The sequence below is a fragment of the Metschnikowia bicuspidata genome, assembly GCF_001664035.1.
Source record: "Metschnikowia bicuspidata var. bicuspidata NRRL YB-4993 chromosome Unknown METBIscaffold_1, whole genome shotgun sequence".
In the NCBI taxonomy this organism is placed as follows: domain Eukaryota; kingdom Fungi; phylum Ascomycota; class Pichiomycetes; order Serinales; family Metschnikowiaceae; genus Metschnikowia; species Metschnikowia bicuspidata.
The window spans coordinates 1,183,033-1,198,371 of record NW_017387731.1 but is presented as its reverse complement, the minus strand read 5'-3'; the positions used below and the strand labels follow the sequence as shown (position 1 = coordinate 1,198,371).

Here is a 15,339-nt window from a genome sequence, read left to right as displayed (position 1 = left end):
GCACCGCTCATACTAGATTCGCGATTACTGCACCCTTAATTATCACAACTCTCATTAGACTCCAACTATTAAGCCTATCATACTAGACTTTTAATATTACACCTCTCCTAATGACTTTGGCTACTTCATCTTTCGTGATAAACTTGACAATTACACCTCTCATAATACACTCCAACTAATACATCTCTCATAACAGATTTGCAATTACTGCACCTCTCATGATAAAGTGCAATCATCACAACTCTCACATACACCCCAACTATTACACCTTTCATATACACCCCAACCACTACACCTCTCATATACACCCCAACCACTACACCTCTCATACACCCCGGCTTTCAATGGACCTGGATTTTATTCACCAGGGCACGGCGCTCCAAGCAGGCCCCAAAACTGCCCACCACTCACCAGCCATTGGAGGCACATTGCACACTACGCCATATGTCTAGCCCAGAAACCAAGCGCACGCCTGCAGAGACACAGCGCCCAGTTCCATGAATAAAGACAAGAAGCCCAGACACAACCAACAACCAAAAACACCAAAAAAGCCAAAAACAAAAAACACCACAGTACCAAAACCCTTACGCCCTCAATATCACCAACACCCGAAATATCCAAAATAAACAGTCCCCAAAACAAGCCCCACAACCAACGTAAACCAAACCACACGCGGCGCCAGCAGCGCGGCCTGCACACACGCCTGGCGGCCTTCGCGCTCACGCAAACCACCTCCAAATTCTCGCTTGTACTCCTCCAGAGCTTTTGGAACCCCCACCAAAACCCGCCCCACCCGTCCGATTCGACGCGGAAAACGCTCCCCCGTGTTCTCCGCCGCCCGCACTTCCCCCCAGGCCGCCCCTCCCCGCGCTGCCGCGCCGTTTGTGCCCCTTCTGCCCGCCCCCCGCCAGGCCCGCGCGCCATGCTCCGATGTCTACTAAGAGGGCCTCGATCTGCGGCCCCAACACTCCCACACGCCCCGCGCCGGCCGCTTGCAGACCCCGGCCTGCCCGGCGCATGCCCCCGCGTGGCCGGTGCCGGAAAAGCCCGGGCCCCAGGGCGTGTTTGTGCCGTCGCCACGCGCCGCCACCTCGGCGGCTATTCGCGGCGCCCTGACGGCCACAGAAACACGCCCGCCGCCGCTCCTGCCGCCGCCCGCGGGATGGCGTCCGGCGCCGCCAGCCCCCGGCCGGGCCTGCCGCGCCGCGCGCGCCCGGAGGCCTCCTACTTCCGCGACACCGCGGTCCGCGTCCGCGACATCGAGCGCGTGCTAGCCAGCACCGAGCTTGCGGGCAAACTCTTGGGCAAGATCCGCTCCGGCGCGTTGCTGGCCGCGGACGTGCGGGCCACGCAGCTGCTCGTGCGCTCCGCGGTCAGCTGGGCGTCCAGCACGCGGCTGGACGACGCGTACCGCTTCCTCGTGGACGCGTGGCGCATCGTGTTCCACGAGCAGCGGCACGCCGCGCCGCTCGACGCGCTCCGGCAGACGCTCCGGCAGGACGAGCCCCGCCTCGTGCACATGATGCTCAACCGCGGCGACTGTGCGGCGTACGACGCGCTCGTGGCGCCGCTCTACGTGGGGCGGCCGGCGTCCGTGCGGCCGTGGGCCGTCACCGCCATGGAGACGCTCCGCCCGCGCGTGCGGGGCGGCGTGTACACGTGTGATCGCGAGGCCATGGTGCGGTTCCTCGACTCGCCGCAGGCGCTGCGCGCGCAGAAGCACCGCATGGTGGCCATGTTCGCCACCAAGGCCTTGTTGTCCTCGCGCTCGCGCGAGAACGTGCGGGCCGTGGCGCGTGCGCTCGCGGGCTTCTTTGTGCACGTCGAGGACGCGTTCCGGGTGTGTGCGCTGCCGCACTTCGCCGTCTACCGGCGCCCGTTGGCGTTGCTCGCGGCCACGGAGCCGGGCGCCACGGAGGCCGTGCGGCTCGAGCGGCTCGCGCTCCTCCACGAGGCGCTTGCCGACCGCACGTCGCCCTTGGAGCTCGCGGACTTCTTCCTGGCCGTGCTCCGGGCGTCCGCGGAGGTGGCGCCGCACACCGCGCTCCTGTGCTGGCTGTTCAAGCAGAGCGTGCTCAACGCCGGGCCGCTGCCAGGCCGCCGCAAGGACTGCCGCACCGCGCAGGACTTGGCCGGCGCCATGCTCGCGCACATCCAGATGCGCGCGTACGACCAGGCCTTGGCCGTGTACGCGGCCCACGAGCTGCTCCAGGACGAGCAGCAGATCACGCTCCTCCTCCGCGCCAGCGAGCGCAACAAGGACTGGAAGTTGCTCCAGCAGCAGTTCGAGGCCATGTACGGCCGCGGCAACTTGCCCTACGTGGTGCACTACGCGGTGGTCATGGGCGCGCTCGCGTCCCTCGGCGCCGCCGCCGAGGTCGAGCAGTTGTACACGCAGCTCTTGCGCCGCCAGCTCCAGCCCACGGCGCCCATCTTCCGCGCCTTGGTTACGTGCAGCGTCAACGCCCACGACAGCGCGGCCGCCGAGAAGTGGCACGCCGAGTTCATGGCCGCCGTGGCCGCAGGCTCCGTCGACCCCGTGCACGTGCCCGAGCTCCAGCTCCAGATGCTCGAGGCCCGCTTGCCCCTGATGTCCGCGCCCGCCGCGGTCGCCGAGTTCGAGCGCCTCGCGGCGCTCCACAGGGACTCCCCCGTGCCGTTCATCGACGCCAGCACCATCCGCACCTTGCTCCGCCACGTGCTGACGTTGTATTCGCTTCGCGGCTTCGAGGCCGTGTGGAGCGTCGCGGATGAGCTCGCGCTCGTCGACGACTCTGTCTACGCCGACGCGCTCGCGTTCTTGACAAAAATGGGCCAGTTCAAGCGCGCCGACGACTTGGCCTACGCCGCGCACCTCGAGTCGCCCGTGCCCTTCCAAAACTCGCTAATCTTGGCCGCCCAGTTGCGCAACTACCGCCAGTGGCGCAAGCAGATCACCGACGCGGAAACGCACCAATTGCTCTCGGAGCGCATCCACCACATCGTTTCCATCGTCGACGACAACGCCTCGAGCCCCAGGCATCTCGGCTCCCTCCTCGCCGAGGTCATCAAGCACTTCACCAGCTTGGGCAAGCCGGATTTGGCCCGCCCGTATCTCGACCGCGCCAACGCGGCCAATATCTCGTCGGAACGTCACTTTGTGCCCTTTCTCCAGGAATACTCGGCTAATAGCTCCTACAACGACAACTCCGACGTCTTGAACTTGTATCAAGAAATGGTCTCGCGCAAGATGACAATCACCGCCCGCACCTACTACTACTTGTCCCGCTCGCTTCTCGTCATCGACGTCGCCAACAAGAAAGGCCATACCAACTCATTGAACCTCTTGCAGTCCGTGCTCGAAATGTACGGCTTCTCTGTCCTTCAAGAAAAGGGCACCAGCAAGGTTTCTGTGTCTCAGTTGTCTCAGAACGCCATCCACTTGCTCCGCATCGTCTCTGACTACGCCATTGAGGTCTCGATGCATGACGAAGGAACAATGGATCTTTTGCTCAATTTCTTGAAGCAGATGCGTGAAAAGCTCGACAAGCACATCGACTACAGCTTTCGTGTGTCGATTCTCACCGAAATGAGCAAGGTTTATCGCGTTTTTGGGGACTTGCACGTGGCCAATTCCCTTGTGGACAATGCCTTCCGGGAAATGGATGATGTGATTGAACAGCTTCCTCAAGAAGATCCTCTACCAAAGCTCTTGCAGCTAGATTACAGAAAAACGATCGACATCAAAATGAACATCTTGAACCAGCGAAACGCGCCTGCGCAGGAATATAGAGGCCTCTTGGAGCATGTGTCGACGCATAACATCCGCTTGTCTGCTTATCAATTGCAAAATCTCAGCCACAGAGTATTGAGTGGAGTTCCTCCCACAAAAGAGTCCGTGTCTTTGATCCTCAACGTCTGTGAGCGGTTTCTCGTGGCAGGAAACTGGGCTGAGGTCAAGATCAATCGCTTGGTTCAGTACATCTACCGCATGTATCTTGTCTACTTAGGGCGCACAATGTCGCCCGACGCAATAGCCGACAGATACGCTTTATTTAACCAACTTTATGACGTTCAAGACGTCGAAGGGCTCCTTAGGGAGCATCTGCATGTCCGAAGCCCTCGCACACAGCTTGAGAGGGCGCTCAGAGACTATCAGGCATTATGTCCTCGTGAAGACTGGACGCTTGAATCGTTTTTTGAGAAGTCGGCTGAGTTCTTCACCCCGGAGCGCACGTTTGCGTCGAGAAACTTCATCCAGCCCAACCTTTCCTCGGCGTTGGTAACAGCCATTGAACTGGTTTGTGATGGCGACAACACTGTGGCTTTCGAACTTTACGACGAGTATCCAGATACAATGGAATATCTCTTGTTCTATGTGGTTGAGCGCTACCGTGTCGTCTCATACCGCAACGGAATCAACAAAATTATTGGGCAGAGCAACGCCGATCGTATGGAAAGCAGGGCTGCTCGGAGACAGCTTTCTATCGAAACATTACAGCATTCATGGGGCCAATAGTGACACCCCACAGAGACCGGGATTTCAAAACCCCTGAGGCAAACACATGCGATGTATATAGGTCGCCTCGGGCTTTGAAGTTGCCAGGACTCCCTCGTTACTTACGCACACACGACAATAAGCATTCAAGCATCTTAATCATCATTATCTATATCCATACTCAAAACGCTTTCTCCCGAATCGCCTCTGGCGTTCGTCGCAAAGTCTGCTCAACGTGCCGTCTTCTTTGGTTTTTTCGCGGCGGCAAACTGGAAAGACTGCTCCGCTTCTGTCTGCCCGTAAAGCAACGGGCCGACCCATGGCTGGACGTTCCATTCCAACTTCAAGCGGGCAGATCTCTCGCGGAAAGATGGCTCTACATCCCAAACAGAATACTTAGATGACACGCTTTTCAAGGAAAGGTTTGCGTCCTCCTTGTTCGTAATGATCTTGTCCCAAAACGTGACCTTGTTTTCACCGGAGTTGGCGCCGTCGTACTCGGCAGTCAAATACACAAAAACCTGCTTCGTGTTCCAGTTGAAAAGCGGCGACAAGTCGGCATCCAAGTCGAATTTGATCTTGGCGTTTTCCTTGGCAGAACCGGGCTCGGCGCCGAAACTACGCAGGTTCTTCAACAGCGCAAGTGCTTTCACATGGCTGATATTCGTGCCATCTAAAGACCAGGCACCTGCAAAATAAAGCTGAGCTACAGATATGATGGCCACAATGGCACTGATCAAAGACACCGCTGTGAGCGTGGTATTGGAGAGCGCCTGGACACGTGACGCGAGACTGAACATGGCAGTGGAATTGAGTTTTTGGGGTCTCAAGTAGGGGGCAGGCCTGGGTCTTAAGTATGGAGCATAAAGCCTCATTCATGTCAAATGGTGAGGTGGCTGTTCATTGTGCAGGACTGACTTGTTTTCAACGAGCTGTGGGTCAAACGATCCTCCACCCATGGTTTTTGTAGAATTGGGTGTGGGACTAAATGAGAGCAGCATTGTAGATTTTTCTGTGGGTTATTAAAAATTTTGGAGGCTCGGCGTTTTTGGGTAAGATTCGTCCTACGTGTTTGGCTGTACTTAATTTTGCACCCACGAGCGCTCATCACGCCCGGCTTTGATGTCTGAGTTTGATAAGCGATATGCACAGATATGTATTTCTGTGCATTTCGTGAAAACCTCTAGTACACGCTGAACGGCGGAATTTTTCTTTTTTTTGGTCGTGTTTGGTTTTTTGTAGTTGAGTATTCTCATTGGTAAATTTGTATGGCAACATCAATTGTATCAAACAGTAGAAGAAGTCTTAGTCGGTGTGGAAGTGCTATATTGATACAGTATGTCTAAAAGTTACTGGAATAAATGAACTAATTTCATTCCAGCGCTCAATTCAAGATTCGCTCATATGCTGTCGCAAGAATACTCGTCTCTAAATACCACGGTTCACGGACCCCACCTCGCGCGCTCTCAGTCTGTAAAAGAGTCAAATTGTCCGTATATACTTGTCTACTGCTTGCTAGTATACTCGGCGTATAGCTTCTCCTGTTGCTGGTACTGCTTCACCAACTTCTTTTTCATACTCTTGGTCACCTCCTCGCCCGACGCGGTCTTGGTGGGTATGCCTTCCGCGTCCCACTCTGAGTACGCAGTCTTGTCCTGGAAAAGATCCTGTGGCCTGATTTTCATCTTTGCAAGTCTTTCCTGCTCCTTCTTCGCATTAGCCTCGGCTTGTTGCTTCTTCTTCTGCGCCTTCTCCAACGCCTGCTGCTCCTTAGCCTGCTGTTGCTTGATCAACTCCTCCTTTTCCTGTTGGTTCAAGAACTTCACTAAAGCCCCACCGGAAGGTCTGTCGTCCAAAGAGATTCCCAACTTAATCAAGTCCGAACGCAAGGTGTCAGAAGCACCAAGAATCTCGCCCGAGTCTGCCTTGCGGATGGCCAATTCCCTCACCAAATCTCTGAATTGCGACAACGCTTTCACGTACGGCATGGCCACATCTTCTGCTGATGCAGAGCTGGTGCCGGAAGTTTCCGCAGAGTCGATCCAGCCGAGTCTATCCGCCCTGGCTTCGAAACCCAAGATTTCCAAAATGCGCACAATCCAGTTCGTGATTTCGACCAAAGGCTCAAAACGCAACTCGTGCTTGCCTGTGACCGTACCTTGAATGAATGTGTTGCTCTTGGAAACCAAGTCGCTGACCACTCTCAAGACAGTTGGCGAAGACAAATTGTCGCAGAACGCAGCGTGGGCGTCCAGCTGTGCTTGGGCCAAATCGGTCAAAAGCTGCTTATGCACTTGCTCCAATTTCTTGGACCTGTATCCACCTTCGGAAACAACGTACTTGTGGTCGGTGACCAATGCTCTCACAGTCGTGAAGAACTTCGACAACGAGGATTCGTAGGCCCGGACTTCCAGAATCAACGAGTCCTTGAAATCAAGCGGCTTGTCCCAACTGCCAAAGGCAAACACCAAACGAAGCTGTCTGGCGGAATATGTCTGCAACGCCTCCTCGACGGTGATGAAGTTCTTCAAGGATTTGGACATTTTCTGGCCTTGAATGTGTAAGTGCCCATTGTGCATGAAGTAGTTGACCCACTGCTTGTTGTCAAAGTATGCTTCGGATTGTGCTAACTCATTGTCATGATGAGGGAAACACAAGTCGATGCCTCCGGAATGGATATCCATTTTCTCTCCCAAAATGTCACTGGCCATCACCGAACACTCAATGTGCCAGCCTGGTCTTCCAGGACCCCACTTGGACTCCCACGCTGGCTCGCCCTGTTTTGAAGCTTTCCAGAGAGCAAAGTCGGCCGAGTTCTTTTTGGCTCCTGTTTCGGAAACCGACAACGAGCCTTCGCCATCGTTTATGAGCTCCAAAGACCCTTTGTTCCAGGGCTGCAACTTGGCGTAGTCGTGGTCCGGGTGGTTTTCGAATCTGACGGTGTCGAAATAAACGGATCCGTCCGGGGTCGAGTAGGCAAAGCCGTTCTCGATGATTTTCTCCACGAACTCGATGATTTCAGGCACGTACTCGGATACACGTGTGGTCACTGAAGGGGGAAGCACATTTAGTCTCTCCATATCCTGGTTGAACTTGTTTTCCCAGAATGCAGGCAACTTTCTGAAAATCTCAGGGTCTGTCACGGAAGAGCCGAACTGCTTGTCGAGCGTGGGCACGGCGACCTCCTCCACCGCAGCCAAGAACAACTCGAAAGACATCTCTCCATAAGCAGCACCGTGCGCCTTCTTAGCAGCACGTGCATACATGGGCAATTTAGGGTTGGCCACGGCGAGCGCCTGGAGATCAAGCGCATCGATGTACGAGACCAATTCGGTAGCCACGTCGCCCTTAAATTCAGGCAAATTTTTGGCAACATAGTCCAGCAAGTACAGTCTGATAGATGCAGCGAGCTCGGGCGTCACGGCATTATACTTGGTGGCGATCTTCTCCTCAAAGAGATGCTGCTGGCGGGCAGCGACAATGATCTTGTCGTCTATATCAGTCACGTTTTGCACAAAATTGATGTTGTATCCAAAATGGTCCCGGAGAATTCGACGGCAAATGTCGGAGCACACGTAGTTGCGGGCATGGCCCATGTGGGCATGGTTGTAGACGGTGGGTCCACAGCAGTACCATGAAATGCGACCGGCGGAGATCGGCACGAACTCCTCCTTTGTTCTCGTCAAGGAGTTATAAATTTTCAACACCGGGCTCTCTCCCTGGGGCGCCAGCGGCTTGCTCCAGTGCGGCTGCTGTACAATTTTTTTTGTGCTCATCAATCGGGCGAATACTTTGTACATGTGGAGTACCCAGGTGTGAGAATTTTGTGTGGCAGTTCTGGCGGTGCACGGGGTGAGTCAGCCGTGCAAGCAGGAATCCGCCAGAAACACAAAAGAATGTCAATGCACTGGGCAAGATGGAAACACTATAAATTACTACGGGAAGCAGGCCAAGTTCAAATGGGCCGGCGGCTATGGGCTGGCGCCAGTACAGATAATTGTGTGGGCTGTCAAAGAGTTGTGAGGCTGCAGCACCGGGAAAAAAGATGCTGCTCAGAATAGAGGGCGGCCCATACACTTATATATGCATGGGCCAAGAAAGCGGGGAAGAGAAATGCTGCAACCCAGAACTACAAGGGTGGTGAAAAGCAATACAGCGTTCCGTAGCTCGCATGTGAATATAGGTGCTGCAAAACGCTGTGATTTCTGATGGCGGCTAGGCGAAAGGGGATCTGCTATGTTAGTACAACACTTTCATTTTATCTTTTTGAATGGGTTCAGAATTGTAGTTGGTCGCATTTCACACAGCACCTGATGAAACTAGGCATGTTTCGGTTACTGTGCTCTAGAACGCAAATTGAATCATCATGAAAATCCAAAATTGTGTACACATACAAATTGTGGTTCTTGGTCAGGAAAGGATGAGAGCGCGTTGAGCGTGGTTTAAATAGTGCCAGGGCGCATTGGGCAGTCACGTGACGCGCCCATGCTCTGATGCACTCAGATGAGGGCTGGACACGGCATCAAGTTAAAACGCAATTAAAATAACAGCCTTGGTCTTGCATGCGGCTGGAGCGAACAGTGCTCGAGGGGACATTTTCAAAGAGCCACGTGACAATATAACACTGATCAGCAAGTGTGTCACGTGACAGCGCTGGCTCACGTGATGCGGTTCCTGGCCCTGCCGGATTTCCAAGCCCCGCCGGATTTCCAGGACCCGCCTTATTCGTGAGCTGCTTTGACACAGGCATCAACTGCATCCAGCCCTTGTCTTAGAACTATATGTGCCAGCAACAATAGCCATCTACGTGTCATACTTCCGATGGCCCATGGAACGACATGACTCTTAGGGTTCTTGCCCTAGACAACATGCACTCCCGCGCTTGTGTAAAGCCCGCGCGGCGCACAGCAGCGACACCCGTGCACCACGACTGTTCACGGCAGGCCGCAAAGGCCCGTGCACTCTACACACACTCCGCAGTCTTGCAGTCGCACTCACCAAAAAAAAATTTTCAATCTCCTGGTCTAATCTTTTTTCAACTTATACATATCAGCGTCATGTCTACCACCGTCAAAACCGCTAACTGGAGATTGGTTGAATTGGGCCGTGTTGTCTTAGTCGACGGTTCCAAATTGGCCACCATCGTCGAGATCATCGACCAAAAGAGAGTATGTAAACTGCGCTCCCTCATGACCCAGATGCCCCGTGGAATCGCACCATGAGCGATATACAGAGAGCAATGATACCGAAGAAATATTGAGCCGCCAAGGGCGATCTCACTTATGTTTGGCCGTCGAATATGACTCGATAGGTTTCACATGCAAGCCCGGCTGTGGTGCACGGAATTTCTTTCCTGTCCTGCTATCTGTGGGCCCGTGTGATACGTTTCCATGCATATGCTCACCGATATTCTTCCAAAGCTATCGTAAAGCACGGAGCCACTCCGTAAATTGCTCTCCCACCCGCTCGCATGTTCAGTGCCACGAGTCAGCCCCACGTGTCTGTTAAACAAAATACTAACTATTACAGGTCTTGATTGACGGTCCAGCCCTTCAAAGACAGGCTATTGCCTTGGCCAAGGTCACCTTGACGCCAGTTGTCTTGCCAAAGTTGCCAAGAGGTGCCAGAACCGGTGTTGTCACCAAGAAGTGGGCCGCTGCCGACATTGACGCCAAGTTCGCTGCCACTCCTGCTGCCAAGAAGGCTGCCATCAGACAAAAGAGAGCTTCTTTGTCCGACTTCGAGAGATTCCAGGTTATGGTCTTGAAGAAGCAAAGAAGATATGCCGTCAAGAAAATCGCTGCTAAGTAAGCTTAGTGTCCTCCCTACATACGACTAATACAACTGTGTATCATACGAACCACCCGCATGTGTAGACGCAACGTAGTTTTTGTTTGAATGTTTCCAATACTTGCTTGAGCGTGTTGGATTCGTGTTCGGCATTGCTGTAAGTAGTCTGAGATTCCGCTTGGCGGTCTGAAGCTACAAATGGCCTTCGAAATCATATTTGCGTTTCAAAGCGGAGTGTTCATGTTCGAGGTTTTCCAAACCGAAAGATATCCCTGTTTTCCAACACTCGCAGATTTAAGAAATTCAATGTCATTATGGCAAGAAATTTTAGGAGAGCCAATAAATGACAATTGATCTGTTTAGCGAGAGCTCGAACGTGTGCTTTTGTTTGCAAAAGACAACCCAGATCGGGGTTCGAACAATGGGCTATATAAATCTTATAGGGCTTGTGAGATTCTGTTTTTCAAAATAAGCGGCACGAAACCACGTCAAAATTCTGTAAGACCCTGGGGAAACTATGAAAGCGGAAAATAGAATGAACAAGAACTCTAGAGATAATGCTGGGTTGAGCAACAATAGATTATAAAAGACTATCCTCCAATAATCATAATATTTAACTATAAACGAACGGTCCATAGGAAAATGTAAAAGTGTTGAAATTGATGAGCAAAGAGACAAGTAGAAAAATATTAAATCGTACGTAGACCGGTACAGGCATGATACAGGAGAATGGAATAACTGCTTTGAAGAACTCGGCAAAATACAAAAAGAAGTAAACACTGTGCGACCCTTTAATAAAGACACAGTCTGCTGCATATTGGAAATGATAGTATATTGTAGATTGCGGTTTTAAGAAAGTATAACCTGAGGAGTTAACCAACAGTAATTTGATTTGACCTGTGGAAGAACCAACTAACGCCGATTCGTGAATCAGTGGTTGTCCCACCGTTCATGTTTCGGATTCTCGGAAGCTAATTATCGATATTCTCTGAACTTTGCAGAAAGACTACGAGCCTGGCTTGGGACATGAATGCACCAATACAGGCACCTTCGGTGACGCGTGGAGCCGTCGAACAACCTACTCGGCCACAGAAATCAATTATGTCCCAAACAAGTATGGAATTAAATACACGAATGTCTATTTGCCGCTTGCCCCATGCATCTATATCCCAGCACAGGCGCAGCGGGGCTCTATATACAAGCTACTTTCTCTTTTTCTCGGCCTCGGCAATCAACTCTCTCTGCAACTGAGGCGAGGTCTGGGCGTACTTGAGGAACTCCAAAGAGAACTCACCCTTGCCCTGAGTGGACGCTCTCAAGGACGTGGCGAAGCCAAACATGGAGTTCAACGAGCACTCGGCGGTGATGGTGAACTCATCCTGCCCATTGGCAGTGTCCATGATCATACCACCAAGCTTGTTGACCAAACTGACGACGTTACCCTGGAACTCGTTTGGCGCACTGACCTCGACGGTCATGATGGGCTCCAAGATGACCGGGTTGGCCTTCAAGAAAGCCTGCTTGAACGCACCGTGGGCAGCGAGTCTAAACGACAACTCAGAGGAATCGACCATGTGAGACTGACCATCGTTGATATGCATGTGCACACCCAAAACACGATGACCGATCAAAGGACCCTTCTCCAAACAGTCCTCGAACCCCTTCTGACACGCAAACAAGAACTTCTCGGAGATACGGCCGCCAACCACGTGTTGCGAGAACTGGTTCTCGCCCTCGACGGGCGAAAAGGTACCCATGACCTTACCGAACTGACCCGCACCACCACTCTGCTTCTTGTGGGTGTAGTCGAACTCGGTGGCCGTGGTGATGGCCTCACGGTAGGCGACCTGGGGTCTGCCCGTGACACAGTCGACGCCGTACTCACGCTTGATTCTCTCGACGTAGATCTCCAAGTGCAACTCGCCCATTCCGGAGATGATGGTTTCCTTGGACTCCGGGTCGTAGCGCACGCGGAAGGTGGGGTCCTCCTTCTGGAACCTGTTCATGGCCTTGGAGAAGTTGCCGTTGTCCTTGACCTTTGGCTCGATGGACAAGGAGATGACCGCGTCAGGCACAAACATGGAGCTCATGGTGATGTTCTTCGCGGATCCCTGGCCGATGAAGGTGTCGCCCGAGGCGCAGTCGATACCGAAGGTGGCGCAGATCTCGCCCGCGCCGATCTCGTCGACGTCCTCCATGTCGCTGGAGTGCATTCTCACCAAGCGGGAGATCTTGAGCTTCTTGCCCAGCTTGACGTGGTTCATGTACGCGCCCTTCTTCAACTTGCCCTGGTACACGCGGATGTACGTCAACTGGCCGTACTTGCCCTCCTCCAACTTGAAGGCCAAGCCCACGAAGGGCTCGGTGGACGAGGGAATCAACTTGACGGGCTTCTCCTCGTGTGCAACGAGCTCGAGCCCCGTGTTCAAGACCTCGTTGGGCTGCGGCAAGTAGTCGACGACGGCGTCCAAGACCGGCTGCACGCCCTTGTTGGCGAGCGCGGAGCCCATGAGCACGGGCGTGAAGCGGCGCGCGATGGTGGCGCGGCGGATGGCCTGCTTGATCTGCTCTGTGGACGGCTCCTCGCCCTCGAGGTAGATGTCGGCGATCTCCTCGTCGACGTCGGCAAGCGTCTCGATCAAGACCTGGCGCTTCTCCTCGACCAAGTCCACCAAGTCCGCGGGAATGTCGGGCGTCACGTTCAACTCCTCGCCCTGCGCGCCCTCGTTGTAGATGGCCACGCGGTCAATGACGTTGACGACGCCGCGCAAGTTCTCCTCCGCGCCGATGGGCACCTGGAGCGCCGCGGCGGGCGTCTTCAACTTCAAGTTGATCTGCTCGATCACGCGGAACGGGTTGGCGCCCATGCGGTCCATCTTGTTGATGAACGTCACGCGCGGCACGTTGTAGCGCCGCATCTGGCGGTCCACCGTGACCGTCTGCGACTGCACGCCGCTCACGGCGCACACCACGAGCACCGCGCCGTCAAGCACGCGGAGCGCACGCTCCACCTCGATGGTGAAGTCCACGTGGCCGGGCGTGTCGATCAAGTTGAAGTGGAAGTCCTGCCCGTCCTTCTCCCACAGGCAGTACGTGGCCGCGGACTGGATGGTGATGCCCTTCTCGCGCTCAAGGTCCATGTGGTCCATTTTGGCGCCCACCGAGTCGCGGCCCCGCACCTCGTGGATGGCCTTGATCCGGCCCGTATAGTAGAGCACCCGCTCGGTGAAGGTGGTTTTGCCGGAGTCGATGTGCGCGGAGATTCCGATGTTGCGCAACCGCGCGGCGCTGGCCAGGTCCTTGGCGCTTAGCTTGCTGTTGATCTCGTCGATGAGCACCTTCTCCTCTTCGTACGTTTGTGGCATTTGTGCGAGGTCGTTGCCGCCGGCGTTTCTCCATGGCGAGGAGGCGCAGAACGCCCGCGATTGCGCGGGCCGCGCCGCGCGGGCCATGCCGCGGGCGCCGCCTGTGAACACGCTCCTGATCATGCTGGGTTCGAGGCGGGTGGCGGGGTTGCAAGGGCAGAAGAAGTGATGGAGGGGGAAGAAGAATGGAGTTGATGTGGGAAAAATTTTGGGCGCGCGGCCGGGCGCCACTGTGTGCAGGCCGCGCTGGTGGGCGGGTGTAGTTATGGGAGCGTGGAGTTGTGGGAGCATGGAGATGTTATTAGAGTGTGGAGTTATGAGAGTGGTGTGGAGTTATGAGAGTGGTGTGGAACCATATAAATGTAGTATGGAGTCATATAAGAGTAGTGTGGAGTCATATAAGAGTAGTGTGGAGTCATATAAGAGTAGTGTGGAATTATTATGAGAGTAGTATGGAACAATATAAAAGCAGTGTGGAATCATATAAGAGTAGTGTGGAGTTATGAGAGCATTGTGGAATTGAAAGTATCATGGAATGATGAGCGCACTACGGAATTGCTGTGATAGTAGTCGGGGATTGGAATGAGAGTGTCTTGGAATTTAAAGGAGTGTCTGGAATTATGAGAGTAGCATGGAATACATAGAAGTACTGTGCTCTTCTTGTGAGAGTAGTGCGAATTATGAAACCAGTATGGAATTCTGAAAAGAGTAGTATGGAACTCTAATAAGAGCAGAATACAATCCTAAGGAGGGTATTAGGGAATCAGTATGAGAGCTTCAGGGCAAACTGGGCTCAAAGAAATCACAGGATTATAGTGAACGTCATAGTTATTTATTATCAAGCCTCACAAGGACATAAGGTTGAAGAATATAAGGCGTGTGCTATATAGGACATATAACGCAGGCATGTTAAAAATACTGGTCGACATCGCAGATGAACATAGAATCATAGAATTTGCACTCGATACACATATATATGTGGCCTAATAAAACTCACCGAGGCTCATGAGAAACGTGATACATGAGTCTATACTGGAGGAGGGAGATCTGAGATATGCAGCTTTCGGGGATCCATCTGATTTAAGCCTGAACCAGAAAATGATAGCCTCTAGTCAGCTTCCTAATACGTGCCCAATACTGAAACGCATGCGTCCCTCTCATTAGTCACAGCCTGAGAAGTCCTTTTAGCCGCGTCTGTTCAAGCTGTTTGGTATCAGCTAGAATATTCTCTTGTAGTAGTCACTTTAACTCAGATGAACGAGGGGGACTTTTGAAGTTCACTTCCTCCCACTCGCCGCGTCTTTTGATGTATATCTGGAAGATCGAAGCAGCAAACCATATCTATTCATTAGACTCTCCGTGGAATTGTTGGCCGGACCCAATATTAGTTGAAATTTCTCGCATTATTTGCGGAGATCGATAAGAAAAGCACATGAGGCATTTCCGTTGCTTGAGTTGACTTTCGAACTAGGTATATGGGTCCAGGGGATGACGATGGGTATTTCGGATACTTGAGATTCAGGTTGGACTGCTTCACGGGTCGATTCCGTTATTGTGTATCGGTCCGTTATACAAGACTAGCATATTGGCAGATGGGCCTGATATACATTGTTCTTCAACATGGTGTCAGCCTAAATCTTGGTACTTGGTGACTTCCAAGCTCACAGCTGTTCTGCTCAAAGCGGCGCTCATTCATTGCGTACAAAA

The 15,339-nt window shown here is 53.3% G+C and overlaps 6 protein-coding genes across 6 annotated transcripts; 1 reads left to right on the top strand and 5 right to left on the bottom strand.

Moving 5' to 3' along the window:
• Window positions 1-1,162: 1,162 nt before the first annotated feature.
• Window positions 1,163-4,498, top strand: METBIDRAFT_38597 (uncharacterized protein; the record flags this gene model as incomplete). Its single annotated transcript, XM_018857022.1, has 1 exon — window positions 1,163-4,498. The coding sequence occupies one exon, from the start codon at window positions 1,163-1,165 to the stop codon at window positions 4,496-4,498; it is 3,336 nt and encodes a 1,111-aa protein (XP_018713527.1).
• Window positions 4,499-4,707: 209 nt separating this feature from the next.
• Window positions 4,708-5,277, bottom strand: SPC3 (signal peptidase complex subunit; the record flags this gene model as incomplete). Its single annotated transcript, XM_018856700.1, has 1 exon — window positions 4,708-5,277. The coding sequence occupies one exon, from the start codon at window positions 5,275-5,277 to the stop codon at window positions 4,708-4,710; it is 570 nt and encodes a 189-aa protein (XP_018713526.1).
• A 509-nt stretch (window positions 5,278-5,786) lies between these two features.
• METBIDRAFT_29583 (cysteine--tRNA ligase) lies at window positions 5,787-8,770 on the bottom strand. The gene has a single exon (XM_018855442.1). It carries the CDS (start codon window positions 8,275-8,277, stop codon window positions 5,983-5,985), a length of 2,295 nt encoding a protein of 764 aa, XP_018713525.1. The 5' UTR covers window positions 8,278-8,770; the 3' UTR covers window positions 5,787-5,982.
• Window positions 8,771-9,501: 731 nt separating this feature from the next.
• Window positions 9,502-10,742, bottom strand: METBIDRAFT_85370 (uncharacterized protein; the record flags this gene model as incomplete). The annotated part of the gene is made up of 5 exons (XM_018859248.1): window positions 10,339-10,742; window positions 10,038-10,280; window positions 9,975-9,978; window positions 9,543-9,654; window positions 9,502-9,516 (listed from the first exon to the last, which is right to left on the bottom strand). The coding sequence occupies exons 1-5, from the start codon at window positions 10,418-10,420 to the stop codon at window positions 9,502-9,504; spliced, it is 456 nt and encodes a 151-aa protein (XP_018713524.1). The 5' UTR covers window positions 10,421-10,742.
• METBIDRAFT_96958 (uncharacterized protein) lies at window positions 10,588-10,985 on the bottom strand. Its single transcript, XM_018859440.1, has one exon. It carries the CDS (start codon window positions 10,901-10,903, stop codon window positions 10,694-10,696), a length of 210 nt encoding a protein of 69 aa, XP_018713523.1. The 5' UTR covers window positions 10,904-10,985; the 3' UTR covers window positions 10,588-10,693.
• A 484-nt stretch (window positions 10,986-11,469) lies between these two features.
• Window positions 11,470-13,632, bottom strand: METBIDRAFT_76155 (uncharacterized protein; the record flags this gene model as incomplete). The annotated part of the gene is made up of 1 exon (XM_018858484.1): window positions 11,470-13,632. One exon carries the CDS (start codon window positions 13,630-13,632, stop codon window positions 11,470-11,472), a length of 2,163 nt encoding a protein of 720 aa, XP_018713522.1.
• Between the last annotated feature and the right edge of the window lie 1,707 nt (window positions 13,633-15,339).